At 40.6% G+C, this 14,503-nt stretch overlaps 1 protein-coding gene across 1 annotated transcript in view; it reads right to left on the bottom strand.

The window, feature by feature from the left end:
- Positions 1–320: 320 nt before the first annotated feature.
- Positions 321–14,503, bottom strand: part of LOC136858063 (14 kDa phosphohistidine phosphatase) — a 336,762-nt gene continuing 322,579 nt past the window's right edge. Inside the window, exon 4 of the mRNA XM_067137312.2 lies at positions 321–500. Coding sequence (XP_066993413.2) covers positions 408–500 — 93 coding nt within the window. The 3' untranslated portion in view covers positions 321–407. The remainder of the gene's footprint in view (positions 501–14,503) is intronic.

Raw genomic sequence — 14,503 nt, 5'->3', positions numbered from 1 at the left:
TTATTCCGTCTCGTCCTGGACCAATATAATTCACAAACTTTATTTTCCGCCATGATTCGGTTATTCATTTGTATTCATTTGCGATTTATGTTGTGTCATTCCTATAATCACTAAGGGGTAATAAACCTTTTAATATAGCTGATATTCTATTCTCATTCGTTGTAGTTAGTTGCAACACTTCTCCTGCCCATTTAGGCCCATACGTTTTCAATACAATCCTATGCTTGACCCAATACGGCCCTAAGAAAAATGCCGGTGCGATAAAGAGGCAGGGTTGGCGGGTGCCATGTATAGGCCTACTTGGAAATAAGTTGGCAGAATTTGCTAATAATAATAATATTTATTCATCAAACAAGGAGCACAATATCATTCATCAAATGTATAGAAAATATGCCTTATTCATCGTATTAGTAACCTTCATCACTCCAGGTGATGTTGTAGCCCTGATAGACGTTCTTCAGTATTCCAACAGTAACCTCATGGTCGGCTTTTCCAAAACCCTGAAACAAAGACAATAGGAAATAACATAGTTTAAGCGCTCATGGTTACACAATTACGACTTAGACAACAAAGGCTTTCCAAGTATACCACAGAATGACAGAATTCACAACTCATCAGAAGGACTCCGAGGTTCACGACTTGTTGACAAAATGGCGTTAATTAACAGTATCGCCTCAGATATGTTAATGCGGCATTCGGTCATCTCCTCAAGCATTAACGATGACGAGACCAAACTACAATTACACTATCGTAGTATTACCAATACTTAGTTACGGACACAAAGCATGCACTTCCTGGAAGAATACTTAAGAGTAAAATGGCAGGAGCGTCGAACGAACATCAGTATCAATAATAATGTATTTTGCTTTATGTCCCACTAACTGCTTTTACGGTTTTCGGAGACGCCAAGGTGCTGGAATTTAGTCCCGCAGGAGTTCTTTTATCTGCCGATAAATCTAACGACACGAGGCTGACGTATTTGAGGACTTTCAAATACCACCGGACTGAGCCAGGATCGAGTCTGGGTCAGAAGGCCAGCGCCTCAACCGTCTGAGCCGCTCAGCCTAGAGAACATCAGTATCTTGGAAGACAATACTACGAGCAATGAGGCAATCTTTACCAAACATCAACTTCAACGGGCCAGCCTCACACACACACACACAAACACACACACACACACACACAAAGGAAGTGGTTTATTGTAGACTGAATAATGGATCGTGTAATCAAAGGGACAGCAAAGTGATATAAGGACGTTCTACAGTCTAAGAAGAAGAATAAGTACAAAATTAGCGTCAGCAGGTGGGAGGATGTAGCGTCCAACTGGCCGATGTGATGAAGTATATCGTTCAGGATACACGGCATTTTGAAAAACAACAATGAAGGTATGAGCCGGATAAAACAGATCGTAGGAAAGATCAAAAAGTAAGTTTCTGCAACAACAAGGAGCTTTGATAGGTTTAACGTAGCAGCGTTGTGTCTGCTTGTGGTTCCGAAATTGGTCTCTTCACCTATCTAAGAACCCACAGTCGGCGACATCGAAGCGCTGGGAAGACATCATTATACTTGCCAGCGGGTGAATGCCGATGATGATGATTATTATGATGATGATGATAAAATTAGTTTCACTTACACACTCCAGCTGTGAAAAATAATGAAGGACTTTAAAATTATATCTAACAAATCAACTTATCTACATACTTGTCTTTTAGGTCATCAGCCCGGAGGCTGGTTGGATCCTCAAATAGCACCACCAGAGGTTATGCAGTTATTGGGAAACCGCAAAAACTAATGGCAGCATCAAAATCAGGCGTAATAGACAAGATGAGGAGTGAGATAGTTTGCCACTGCTTTCATCACCGGGCCAGGAAGTGCTATTGCAGCACGACCCTTCCTTTCAGTAACACCTTTCATAACACTCAGATGTACTAGTCGTGCTCCAAATGTACTTCGCACCAAACATACCCCAGCATATTCCATATTGTCACAACCATGATGAGACAGACTTCGTTGGAAGCTACACTTTGTTCTGGCTTCTCCGAAAAGACAGACGCGGAAGTACTGCATCCATCAAGAAACGACAATAGGATTATGTTTATAATTACTAACAAGGAATAACAAAGGACAACGACAACCAATATCTTACGTTTAATTACGGATAGTAAAAGGTGATAATTCCTCGGATGATGACAGCTCAGTAAGCTAATTATATCTCAAATATTTGACTTTGAAATAAATCAGGTCTCTCTCTATAAATACTAAATGTGAATTCGTGTCCTCGCATTTCTCGAGGTGATGCAGCTCTTTTCAAGCACACCCCACCAAGGAGGTGAACTTCATATACTCTTACAGCCACATAACAGGTTCCCTGCCAATCTTAAATCTATAACAGGGTCGTTGCACTCTGTTCAGAATTCTGAAATATAAGTTGTTGTTGTTTTTTTTGCTAGTTGTTTTACGTCGCACCGACACAGATAGGTCTTACGGCGACGATGGGACAGGAAAGGGCTAGGAGTTGGAAGGAAGCGGCCGTGGCCTTAATTAAGGTACAGCCCCAGCATTTGCCTGGTGTGAAAATGAGAAACCACGGAAAACCATTTTCAGGGCTGCCGACAGTGGGGTTCGAACCTACTATCTCCCGAATACTGGATACTGGCCGCACTTAAGCGACTGCAGCTATCGAGCTCGGTGCAATATAATAAAGTAGATTCCACTACATACGAAGAGACTGCACAAACGCCTAGCGACTGGTGAACCTGCACAAATACGAAGCATCAAAGACAGGTGTGTGTATATGCACGCCACGAGTTTGTACATACTTTCGGAGTGAGGTAGTAAAGAATAAAGGCCTTAGGTTGGTCACATGGTAGCTATGAAATGTGTTAGTCCACTTCTTCACACTGATCAACTGATCAACTGATCCAATATCTCTGACAGTAGATCTGAGTATGAGGTGACTAATTCTTCGCTGATGAACTTAATAATGTTAACTGTTAACATGTTAGGGGATTCAGCTCACTTCCAAGCTCAGGAAAGAATTTTTTGAGTAGAGTAATTATCAAACAGAAGAATTCCAGGATTGTACGTTTCTCATACGCAATTTAACTTGAAAACTGACAAAGTTGTAATAATTTGCACACACTACTCAGCATAAGCTAAAAGCATATTTCAACCAGTCTAAATACAAAGTATATTGCCGGGAATCCGCCGCCGTGATGTAGTGGTTAGTGTGATTAACTGCCACCCCCCGGAGGCCCGGGTTCGATACCCGGCTCTCCCACGAAATTTGAAAAGTGGTACGAGGGCTGGAACGGGGTCCACTCATCCTCGGAATGTCAACTGCGTAGAGGTGGGTTCGGTTCACGACACAGCCATCCTCGAAGTGGTTTTCCGTAGTTTCTCACTTCTCCTCCAGGCAAATGCCTGGATGGTACGGAACTTAAGGCCACGGCCGATTCCTTCCAATCTTCCCATCCCCTTCCCCCACAAGTCCCGAGTTCAGCATAGCAGGCGAGGCAGTCTGGACGAGGTACCGGTCCTCCTCCCCAGTTTTATCCCCAGACCCAAAGTCTCCCGCTCCAGGACACTGCCCTTCAGATGGTAGAGGTGGGATCCCTCGCTGCGTCCGAGAAAAAACCAACCATGAAGGGAAAACAGGTTTAGAAAGAAAGATAGATAGATAGATAGATAGATAGATAGATAGATAGATAGATAGATAGATAGATAGATAGATAGATAGAAAGAAGGAAAGAAAGAAAGAAATTGCCGGGATGAGTAGCTCAGACGGTAGAGCGCAAGCTTTCTGAGCTCAAGTTAGCGGGTTCGAAGCTGGCTCAATCCGGTGGTATTTCAAGGCACTCAAAATACCACAGCCTCCTATCGGTAGATTTACTGGAACGTAAAAAGTACTCCTGTATGACAAAGTTCCGGCACCCCACCTTCTCCGAAAACCGTAAAAGCAATTGGAGGGACGTAAAAACCAATAACATTATTATTTAGAAAGTAGATTATTTTAGAAATAATATACGATTCACTGACGAATCTTCAATTATTTGAAAACTACTTCAAGAAATAAAGTATAAATTTATCATTTGCCAGATATATGTGTATGAATGAGACCGTGCATAGCAAGTTACGAGTTAGCAATACAAATGTTATCATCATTCGAAATGACCGTGATTCATCTGTACATCCATATCTCCACTATATCGTCCGGCTCCATGGTTAAATGGTTAGCGTGCTGGCCTTTGGTCACAAGGGTCCCAGGTTCGGTTTCCGGGTACCGTCGGAAATTTTAACCATAATTGTTTACTTCCACTGGCACAGGCGGCGGGTGTATGTGTCGTCTTCATCATCACTTTATCGTCATCACAACGCACAGGACGCCTACGAGCGTCAATTCAAAAGACCTGCACTTGGCAAGGCGAACTTGTACTCGGACACTCCCGGCACTAAAAGCATACGCCATGTCATTTTCCACTAGAGCGTAGAGCGGCGAGAACAGACTATATATTGTACGTTTCTCACATGTAATTTAACTTGAAAACTGGTAAAGTTGTATAGAAACTCTGAACCATAGAAAATTATGTATTTATTTATTTATTTATTTATTTATTTATTTATTTATTTATTTATTTATTTATTTATTTATTTACCCTCCACGGTTGGTTCATCCCTCTGATTCAGCGAGGGATCCCACCCCCTACCGCCTCAAGGGCAGTGTCCTGGAGCGTAAGATTTTGGGTCGGTGGATACAACTGAGGCCGCCTCACCTGCTATGCTGAACAGGGGCTTTGTGATGGGATGGGAGGATTGGAAGGGATAGACAAGGAAGGGGGAAAGAAGAGGCCGTGGTCTTAAGTTAGGTACCATCCCGGCATTCGCCTGGAGGAGAAGTGGGAAAATCACGGAAAACTTCTTCGAGGATGGCTGAGGAGGGGATCGAACCCCGCTCTCCTCAGTTGACCTCCCGAGCCTGAGTGAACCCCGTTCCAGCCCTCACTTTTCAACTTTCGTGACAGAGCCGGGAATCGAATACGGACTTCCGGGTCGGTAGCTAATCACACTAACAACCACACCACAGGTATATTACTCTATTTGTAAATTTCTGAACTTAGTTTGACTCACGTACTGAAACTGAATTCTCTTTTTAGTATTTTTTTAACTTATCCCAATGGTTTATTGACGGTTCTTTGTTTTAAACTGCTTAATCAACAAGGACTCTTCAAGGCTTTCGCACTACTTTCATTTTACAAAAGTCAATTCCATCCCCACTTCCTATTAAATCAGATTTTTCTCCGCACCTTGGAATATCCAACAATTTATATCTGCAATGAGAACATTTCGGTAGAAATATAATGTAGTGGTGGAATGTACGTCTGTAGATGAAGCATATCCCCCTTTCTCCAATACAAACAAACCTCTAAGTCTTGCAAAGTAATTCCAGTGGGAAATTAGCGAACAAATTTATTTTGTTCCTCTTTCCCTTTTACACAAAACTCACTCCACTTCCCATTTACAATTTTGTATTTATCTTCAAAATCTTCCTCCACTTGGAGGCTGCCTAACACAAAGAATAAATTAAAACGAATTAATTAAAAATTAAGAAATTAAAAGTAAATTATAAGTTAACTAGTACGTAAGCCTGTCTTCGACACTTTCTAGGTTTTACACATTTGAATGGAATCAAAGCAGGTATTATAGTATTTCCTTACAAACCGTATTGAGTGATGTTGTAGCTTGGAGTTCTATTTTGAAGTCTGAGTACTCATGAGAAAGCTACGTACAACTGTCCAAAACACTGGAGTGGGGAGATTCATCCCAACTTTAAAGTATGTCCTGGTGGCTTATTCATTGTGACAAAGAAGGCTATATATTTGGAGGAAATTGTCTCCATTTAAGAACGAATAATATACCCGGATTCACATGCGCTAAATCTATTCTTGGAATAAAAAACCTTCTTCCTGAAGATGAGCCCGTTTGAACTTCTGCATGAACCACATTTTTGTCTAGCTTCCATCGATTCAATCTCCTTCCATTGCACAAACTAGCTTTATTAACTTCAAAAACATCATCGCACGCTATGGAGTTAGTGCTAATGTACGTTATTTGGTAACCATTCAAACTATTCAGAACCTATGGGTTGATGATGTTAACTTGTTTGTTTCTTGGGCAAAAAATTTCCTGTTTTGGAAAACATTGTACTCTCAAATGGATGAAAGGAGAACCAAGCGAATCTTGTAGAATATTTTTTTGGAATCCGGTTTTGTAGAATCTCGATAGTACATTTTGGCCTAGTTTTCCGTTTCCGAGTTTTAGAAGCCCTTCAGTGAAGTTAAATCTCAATGTTGAGCCATACGGTAGAACATTTAAAACTTGACTGGCAAACAGGTGTCCTGTAACTGTGAAGAATTACTGCCAGGCACTATCGAAAGTCTGTACCAGCCAAGATCACAAGATCTGGCGAAAAGTGATTTGTGATTATACAGTAAGTAGATGATCTACTGCTGAAATAGCGTAATGGGGAGCCTCGTCCCATATAATTAACTCAGCCTCTCATACTTACTCCGCGCCTTCCTCACTCCATATGAGCATTGCGAAAAGGTTTGGAATTTAATCCAGACTTTTTTATTACAATTTTCCTTACGTCTCACCGACCCTGATAGGTCTTATGGCGACGATGGGAGGGGACAGGCCTAGGTGTGGGAAGGAAGCAGCCGTGGCCTTAATTAAGGTAGAGTCCTAGCATTTTCCTGGTATAAAAATAGGAAACCACGGGAAACCACCTTCAGGGCTACCGACAATGGGGTTCTAACGCACTATCTCCCGGATGCAAGCTCACAGCTGCGCGCCCCTAACCGCACGGCCAACTCGCCCGGTAATCCAGGCTTTTGGCACGCAATCTAGTGATTAGAAGTTGTATACTACCACCTCCCCTACAATGCCGGCCAACATTATAATGGAAAAATATTTTTCGCCAACGGGACTCGAACAGTCTAACCACAGCGTCCGATCAATTTGAGTGCACGCCTTAATGATCATGCTTCGCTATGCTTAGCGATGCAAATACCCCAGAATGAAGAAAAATTCATTTCATGGAAATACTTTTTTGTTGTTTTTGTTGTTTTCCTAAATAGTTCAAGTATAATGGTCATCATCGCGTTGTTCTTGTAACCCATACCATGTATCAGTTTAAGTCTCTCGAACGTTCCCGTTTCTCCATATACACTATCTGTGGAAGGTAACAGAAGTCACGATGTGCATGGTGCATGGATACAACAAAAGTACTGATTAAATTAATATATCCATTAAAATAAATTAACAGCGAAACTAATATAATAAGTGTCTTGTAATTATCTGTGACACAAGTGGTCTTTAGTAATACAGATTTGAAATTGCTAAGCAGTTTCCGAGGGAAACTGGAGAAAGACGCGCGTGTCTGTTTAACCCACGTCACGTCGTCAGAATATAGTGCCTATCAAACGAGGTCATTAAACCAGCCAATTTGCTACGAGATATTTTTAAATGTTCACGAACAACGTCACTAATAATTTAAAAGTACTTGGTTACAGTAAAACCTGCCTTCAATACATTTCCACAAGGTCGGAAAATGTATGTAAAATTTCTTGGCGGCAAAGAAAAATGCCTAAGGGAGGGGGTAGAGACTGTAAAAAGGGACGCGCCATCTTGAAGTCACCCGCATTCAATCATTTGAACTCGAGAGAGAATGTCATACTGTTGGGTAATTTATCGGCGATTAATAGACTAAGTCCAGGAGAACTTAGATTTTGGTTAACCCACTAACGCCCACCGTATGATATATCATACGCAAAATGTGCTTTCCAAATTGCGTTATATCTCCGTCACCGTAACTGTTTTGAAATTTTTAAAGGCATCATTTGGCGCATCAGGGACGCAAATAATGTTTCCTAACTAATGGCATTGTTGTTTTCCTCCTGTTACGACGATAGTTGGCAAGAAAGAGCGGTAGCGAAGCAGGCTGACAAAAATGACGCACCGGTGGGTATTTATAATTATTGCGGAATAGAGCTATGGAAAATTAATCATATTTCGGTATATTTGTTACGAGAATAGTATGAGAATTTGACCTCGTATGATAGTTACCATCTTCACTGATCGAGATGGCATTCAAACACAAATATCTTTTAACGTATGAAATATCATACGCTGGGCATTCGCAAGATGAAGATTTTCAATTTCAGATAAAATACAATAGCAGATGGGGAGACCAATCTGAACATTCTAGACAGCTTATAAAATGATTATTTTGATGATGACCCGTTTTCAGAAGCAGATGAAATAGGATTAGTGCTTACGAGAGCTGTTGATGGCAATGACAGTGATCACGACGATGGGCCTAGTGATGATGATGATGATGATGATTGTGCTACAGCTTGGGACGTAGGGAAGGGTGTACTTAGACAGGAAATCGAGGTCAGAGGCGTAAAGAAATCTCCGTGTTGCTTAGAAGAGTGACTCGATATATGCATTTCTGAAAATTCAGAGAGAGTATTTTCTGCCGCTGATGAAAATCAAATACCATTACAGAAGGCTCCTACAACTACAGAATCCATTGATGTGTCTTCCGAATGGAATAAATCCATGAATCCACTAAAGAAAGTAAGAAAAGTAAGAAATTATGTAAATAAGGAACTTAGGAAGTCAGTCAAGTTTACAAAAAGTGATGTGCCAGAACTATAATGCGTTCAGGAGTGGAGTGTCAGTAAGTTCACTCCAGTGCTTTGTTCTGTTCCGTATGATGAAGTGATTACTAAATGGTGATGGAGAGAATCCTGAAAACAAACAATACAATGTTTTCTATGGTTACTGTTACTAATAAGTTTCTGTTGTATTACAAAAACAACAGTAGGCTTCAAAATTCTTTTCAGATCATGCTAACACATCATATGATAGGTGGAAAGTAGGGACTTTCCCCACGAGTATTCCTTGCCCCAGAGGGTTCTGAATTATTTAAATTCCATCTATAAGATCAATATTCTGTTTTTAGTTTTAATTTATGTTGCAGTAAATTATTTTTGTTCTTAGTCAATCATAACTATGTTTGGTGTAATATGTTACCCCCTACTGACCAGCGTATGATATATCATACGCCAGAAAAATGGTCCTTAAAATTGAAATATTCAGATTTTTTAAGTTTCCCTGCTTCAAGGATCGGTTATAGATGTAATGTTGAAAAAAGTACAAGGAAACTCTAAACAAATATTTTCTGGGCATTAATGGGTTAATGTGGCGATAGTGGAGATAGTTTTTGTATTTAATAACATGTAAAGACGGTCATATTTATGCCGCATTAATAAAAGTGAAGTTTAAATAATATCGTGTTGTAAAAAGTATTTCGTGTGCGGTCGACAGTACAAGCAGTCGTGTTCGGTCCGCTAAAATATCGACTGAAGGGTATTCCTTTTTTTATTGCCTTTATTTCAGAAAAGCAATAATGAATAAAATGTGTGAAGCCAGAAGTGTTAAAATGGCTAAATAAAATACCGACGAGTTGGTGGTTAACTAACGAGATGGAAGCTGGCGTAAATTTAAGGTAGGTGAATTGTCACCATCACCGCCTATGTAATTGTTTCATGATGTCACAACTTATATTTTGTAATGGATATTTGTGACGCAGTTTGGTCACCCATTTATTTCGTGAAATGTCAGAAATATGACGGAAGATCATTTGTTTTTTAACGCTTGGATAAAATTAGGAAAAATTTACGAGTACTGTGTGAAGTGCTGTAAAATAGTCAGTTTGATGGTTATGAAACGATATAATGTCTAAGGTAGATTGTTATTTCGGTGCGGTTATTTTTCTGTATTTTGTGGTGTCATGTTAAGATTTTTAATCTGTTGTGAAAATTTTTCTGTTTGAAATTATGACGAAAGTTGTGTAAGAAATCCGTGGTTTCAATCGAGGTAGGCATGCTGTCGTGTTGAGCAATGCAAAATTTTAGTAAGGAGAGTTACGAGGCAAGATCGATAAATACCTGTTACGAAGGCAGTGCAATTTCTTTGTCCGTGTAAACTGTGTATAACTGACAATAAATAACAGTAAATTTTGTCAGTCATTTTTGTGAAGACCAGTTCAGAAATACGAGGTCACGTTGTGCGAAGAGGTTTCATTATCAGAGTATTTGTGTGGTTGCGTGTTTTGGATCCTAAGAATTATATTCCAAGTTATGTCGTCGAGATTTGTCGTGTTTTGAAGCAAGTGGTTTAAGTCTTGTTAAAATGACAGTTGAGGTAGGAGTTTTTGTAAATCAGGTAGGAAAGATGAAATGGCGTATGGCTTTTAGTGCCGGGAGTGTCCAAGGACATGTTCGGCTCGCCAGGTGCAGGTCTTATGGTTTGACCCCCGTAGGCGACCTGCGTGTCATGATGAGGATGAAATGATGATGAAGACGACACATACACCCAGCCCCCGTGCCAGCGAAATTAACCAGTGATGGTTAAAATTTCCGATCCTGTCGGGAATTGAACCCGGGACACCTGTGACCAAAGTCCAGCACGCTAACCATTTAGCCATGAAGCCGGACAATCAGGTAGTTGGAAGCCTTTTACGATGCCGGGAGATTCTGTGTGAACCCGAGTAATTTATATATCTAATGTTTGAGATTGAAATTGTGAGGGATTCCACGTAAGTGTAGATTCGTGACGTGCATAAATATTGAATGACATCTTAAAGTAAATCTCTGCGTATAATATGTTTGTGTCAGGAATGTCGTATTTGTAATTTTATCAGCGAGATCGTAGATTTCATTCTTCTAAGACTAGTTAAAAGTGAATAGACCATATGGTTCCCGTCAAAGATATGAAAGGGAGGGGGTAGCTCCTTCTGCTAAGCAGCTGATCGGGGAGTTCGACACTTGGGAGATAACGGTATCTTACCTGTCTTTTAGCGTTTTAAAATCAGATTGTATTCTTTAGAAGGGAGTTCGTAACTTTCCATGAAACTAATTGAAATTCTTATCATTGAGTAACGTTTATGTTAATAGATAGCATTCTATAACATTAATTTGTTTAACCGAGATTTTAAGGTATATTTGGAGCGACGGAAATTATACTATAATAAGCGGACTTTTACCATTTCCAGGGTGTCCAAAATAGAGTATTGGTGGTAGTTATTGATTTTATTTTTGAGGGATACACAAAGCCTTATTTAAATGCCATGTTGGGATGTGACCAAGTATTGTCTTATTTTACTCGTATAATTTTAAAAAATGCTCAGCGACCCGCCAGATGCATTCTCCTCACACAAAGGCACCGCGTGGATCGTCGAATATGGTGTCTTGCTTGTCGTGATTGGACCAAGGAGCAGTGGCGTGGTGTCCTGTTCACGGAAGTGTCGCTGTTTAACCTAGAGAGTGATTCGCGTCGCCTGTTCATCTGGCTCGCCCCTGGGACAAATTACCCTTGTAAATATTGCGGAGAGGGACCGATATGGGAGTGTCAGTGTTCTCATCTGGGTCGGCATCATGTTAGGAGCACGTACCCCATTGCATGTGCTTCCTAAGGGTACGGTGACGGGTGCTGTCTAAAGGGATGGCATCGAGCAACAGTATGTGTGGCTTTATCGTGGTGCATATGGACCTGGGTTCCATTTTATGGCCGATAATGACCACCCACACAGGCCTTATCTGGTGGACGAGTACCTGGAACACGAGGGCATTACACGTCTAGAGTAAGCACCTCGCTCCCCGGACTTAAGTCCGATTGAATATGCACGAGACGCTCTAGGCCGGAGGATTGCAGCCCTAACACCACCACCACGGATCATTGCTGATCACCAAAGTTCACTTGTCGAGCAATGGGTTACCGCAAGCCACGCTGGACGGCCTAATCCAGATTATGGGGAGCCGTTGTACATCCTGTATTGCCATTCGAAGTCATCATACCCGTATTGACGTTCTGTATACCACCGGCGGAGGGGCATCACATACGGCCAGTGTCATCCACTGTCCATGTCTGGTTTTCCTGTATATCTGGTATCAGTAACACTGTTTCAAGAGTCAAATTGTTGCCAGGGCACCTGTTAGTGCACACAGTATCACCATGTCCCATGTTTTTTCATGGATCTCGAAGATCTCTTAACTTATGGACATGAGTGTAAAAAGGGTTATTAAATTCTCAATGCTACGTGAGCTATTCCACCTCATTAATTTGTAGTCATAGCTCAATAGTCAATAACTCATTAGTTTCTTAGAGTAACTGAACATGTCATTTATGGATTCGAAGTAAAAACACACAATAGCAGCAATTTCCGATATAACACATGCATTTTACTGTCTATCATACAGAGGCCTTCTTTATAAACTTAGGAAACTGGGTACGTCTCAGTACTTGTATAAGATCATTAAAAACTTCTTTCATTACATAACATTCCGTGTATGTAGTGAATACTCACGTTTATTCATCCATTATGCAAATGCTAGTGTGCTTCACGGTCGCATTCTTTCTCCACCTCTTTTAATAGTTTTACCTCAGTCATCACCTCCCTACTTACAGTGAACACAGCACTATATGCCGATGACACCGTTATTTATACATCACAATACTGTATAAACGCTGCTGCTGCTGCTGCTATCTTACGAAACTTACTGGATATTCTTGCTCACTGGCTTAGAAAATGGCGCACAAAATTAAACCTTGCCAAGAGCCAAATGGATATCCTTACTATTACCCATTAAGACTCGTCGGAAGACTAGTAAAATGATTACCACATGACAAAGCAGCCCGAAACCTGGGTTTACACCTTGATCACAGGCTTACGTGGAACACACACATCAATACGAAGTTCACCGAAGCCTATGCTAGACTGAAATAATTATACCCAATAATCAACGCACGAACTGCATACTTCTCGTCTATACACCAGTTTTACGTCCAATGCTCATGACACCTTCCAGATATGGCGATGAATACCTCCTTCAAACTTTAGAGCATGCAAATGTTCTTGATCAAGGTAGTACATGTTTCTCAGAACGCTCCATGGTATATGAAAAACAGTCACATTCACCGAGAATTAAGTACTCCATACACACGGAGCACATTGGTGAACTGGCTCAAAAATTATTCTTCGCCCTGAATAACGTTCCTGGTTCTACATTTTACAAACTTAGGCTTAAAACCAAAACCTCTTGTTGTCTAAAACCTCGTCTCCCTTACGATTTATCACTTCCAATCAATAACCGTTGGTTTCTAGTGCAGTTGGAAGAGTTTCTGTCAAAAGTTATGTTCTCAGATGAGGAAAACTTATATGTGAAAGGTGAAATAACCCGATAAAATGAACGCTACTGGTCCGACGAGAATCCACACTGATTTACCCAAAACAAGTAACAAACAGCTAATCATGGTTTGATGCAGTTTGGGGAAAGACCGAGTCTTCGGTCCTTACTTTATTTAAGACACTGCTAACAGTGAAAATTACCTTGAAATGTTGGGAGATTCATTTTTGCCCAATTTGGACGCATTCGGATCAAAACCGCAATGGTTCATGCAAAACGGCGCAATCCCTCCTCCCATCACGGCACTCAAATACGTGATACGCGACTGGATACACGAAAACTTACCACGGTGAACTGACCGAATTGGAACAGTCTTAATTACAGTGTTGATTGAGTGAATGTACCTCACTAAGACTGCTGCAAGTACCTAGGTGTTAATATAATATCTTAATTTGAGTTAATCACATTAACGAGGTTGTAAATAATGGTTGTAGATCTCTTTATATGGTTATGAGTTTATTTAGGGGTTGTAGTAGGTAATGAGAAGACAGCGCATAAGTCACTGGTAAGATCACAAATTAAAATATGGTACAAGTGTATGGGACCCTCACCAGGATTACCTGATTCTAGAACTAGAAAAGATACGAAGAAAAGCAGCACGATCTGTTCTGGACGTTTTCAGTCAAACGAGTAGTGTTATGAAAATTTTACAACCTTTGGGTTGTGAATATTTGGGAGTGAGGAGACGAGCTGTTTGACTAAGCGGTATGTTCGGGGCTCCGTAGGCGTGAAATGACATTAGTAGACGAATAATCTTGAGTTCACTTTTTAAAAGTACCGAGGAAATATCATAATACGAAGATAAAGTTAGAATTCAGGATGACTAATTGGGGCAAGTATTCGTTCATAGGAAGATGAATATTACGGATTGGAATATCTTCCCAAGGGAGACTTTCGATAAAATTTCAACTTCTTTGAAAATATTTAAAAGACTAAACTGAATCTGCCACCTACGCTACAGCCCTAAATGCAAATTAGTGATAAATGATGATGATGATGATGATGATGATAATAAATGGGCTTCCCGATCCCCAGACTTAAATACAATGCTGTGTAAGGTTACCTTAAAGCGAATGTTTACAGTGTGAAGATCAGAGCTACAAACCATTTGCGTGAGCGAATACCTGCTGAGTGCCTGAGTGCCGTGCCTTAACGCCAATCGTGCTACTTATTTTTTTAAAAAAAGAACA

The sequence above is a fragment of the Anabrus simplex genome, chromosome 1 (genome assembly GCF_040414725.1).
Source record: "Anabrus simplex isolate iqAnaSimp1 chromosome 1, ASM4041472v1, whole genome shotgun sequence".
NCBI classification, from domain to species: domain Eukaryota; kingdom Metazoa; phylum Arthropoda; class Insecta; order Orthoptera; family Tettigoniidae; genus Anabrus; species Anabrus simplex.
The sequence above is the reverse complement of the archived record's forward strand: the minus strand, read 5'-3'. Positions and strand labels throughout refer to the sequence as shown.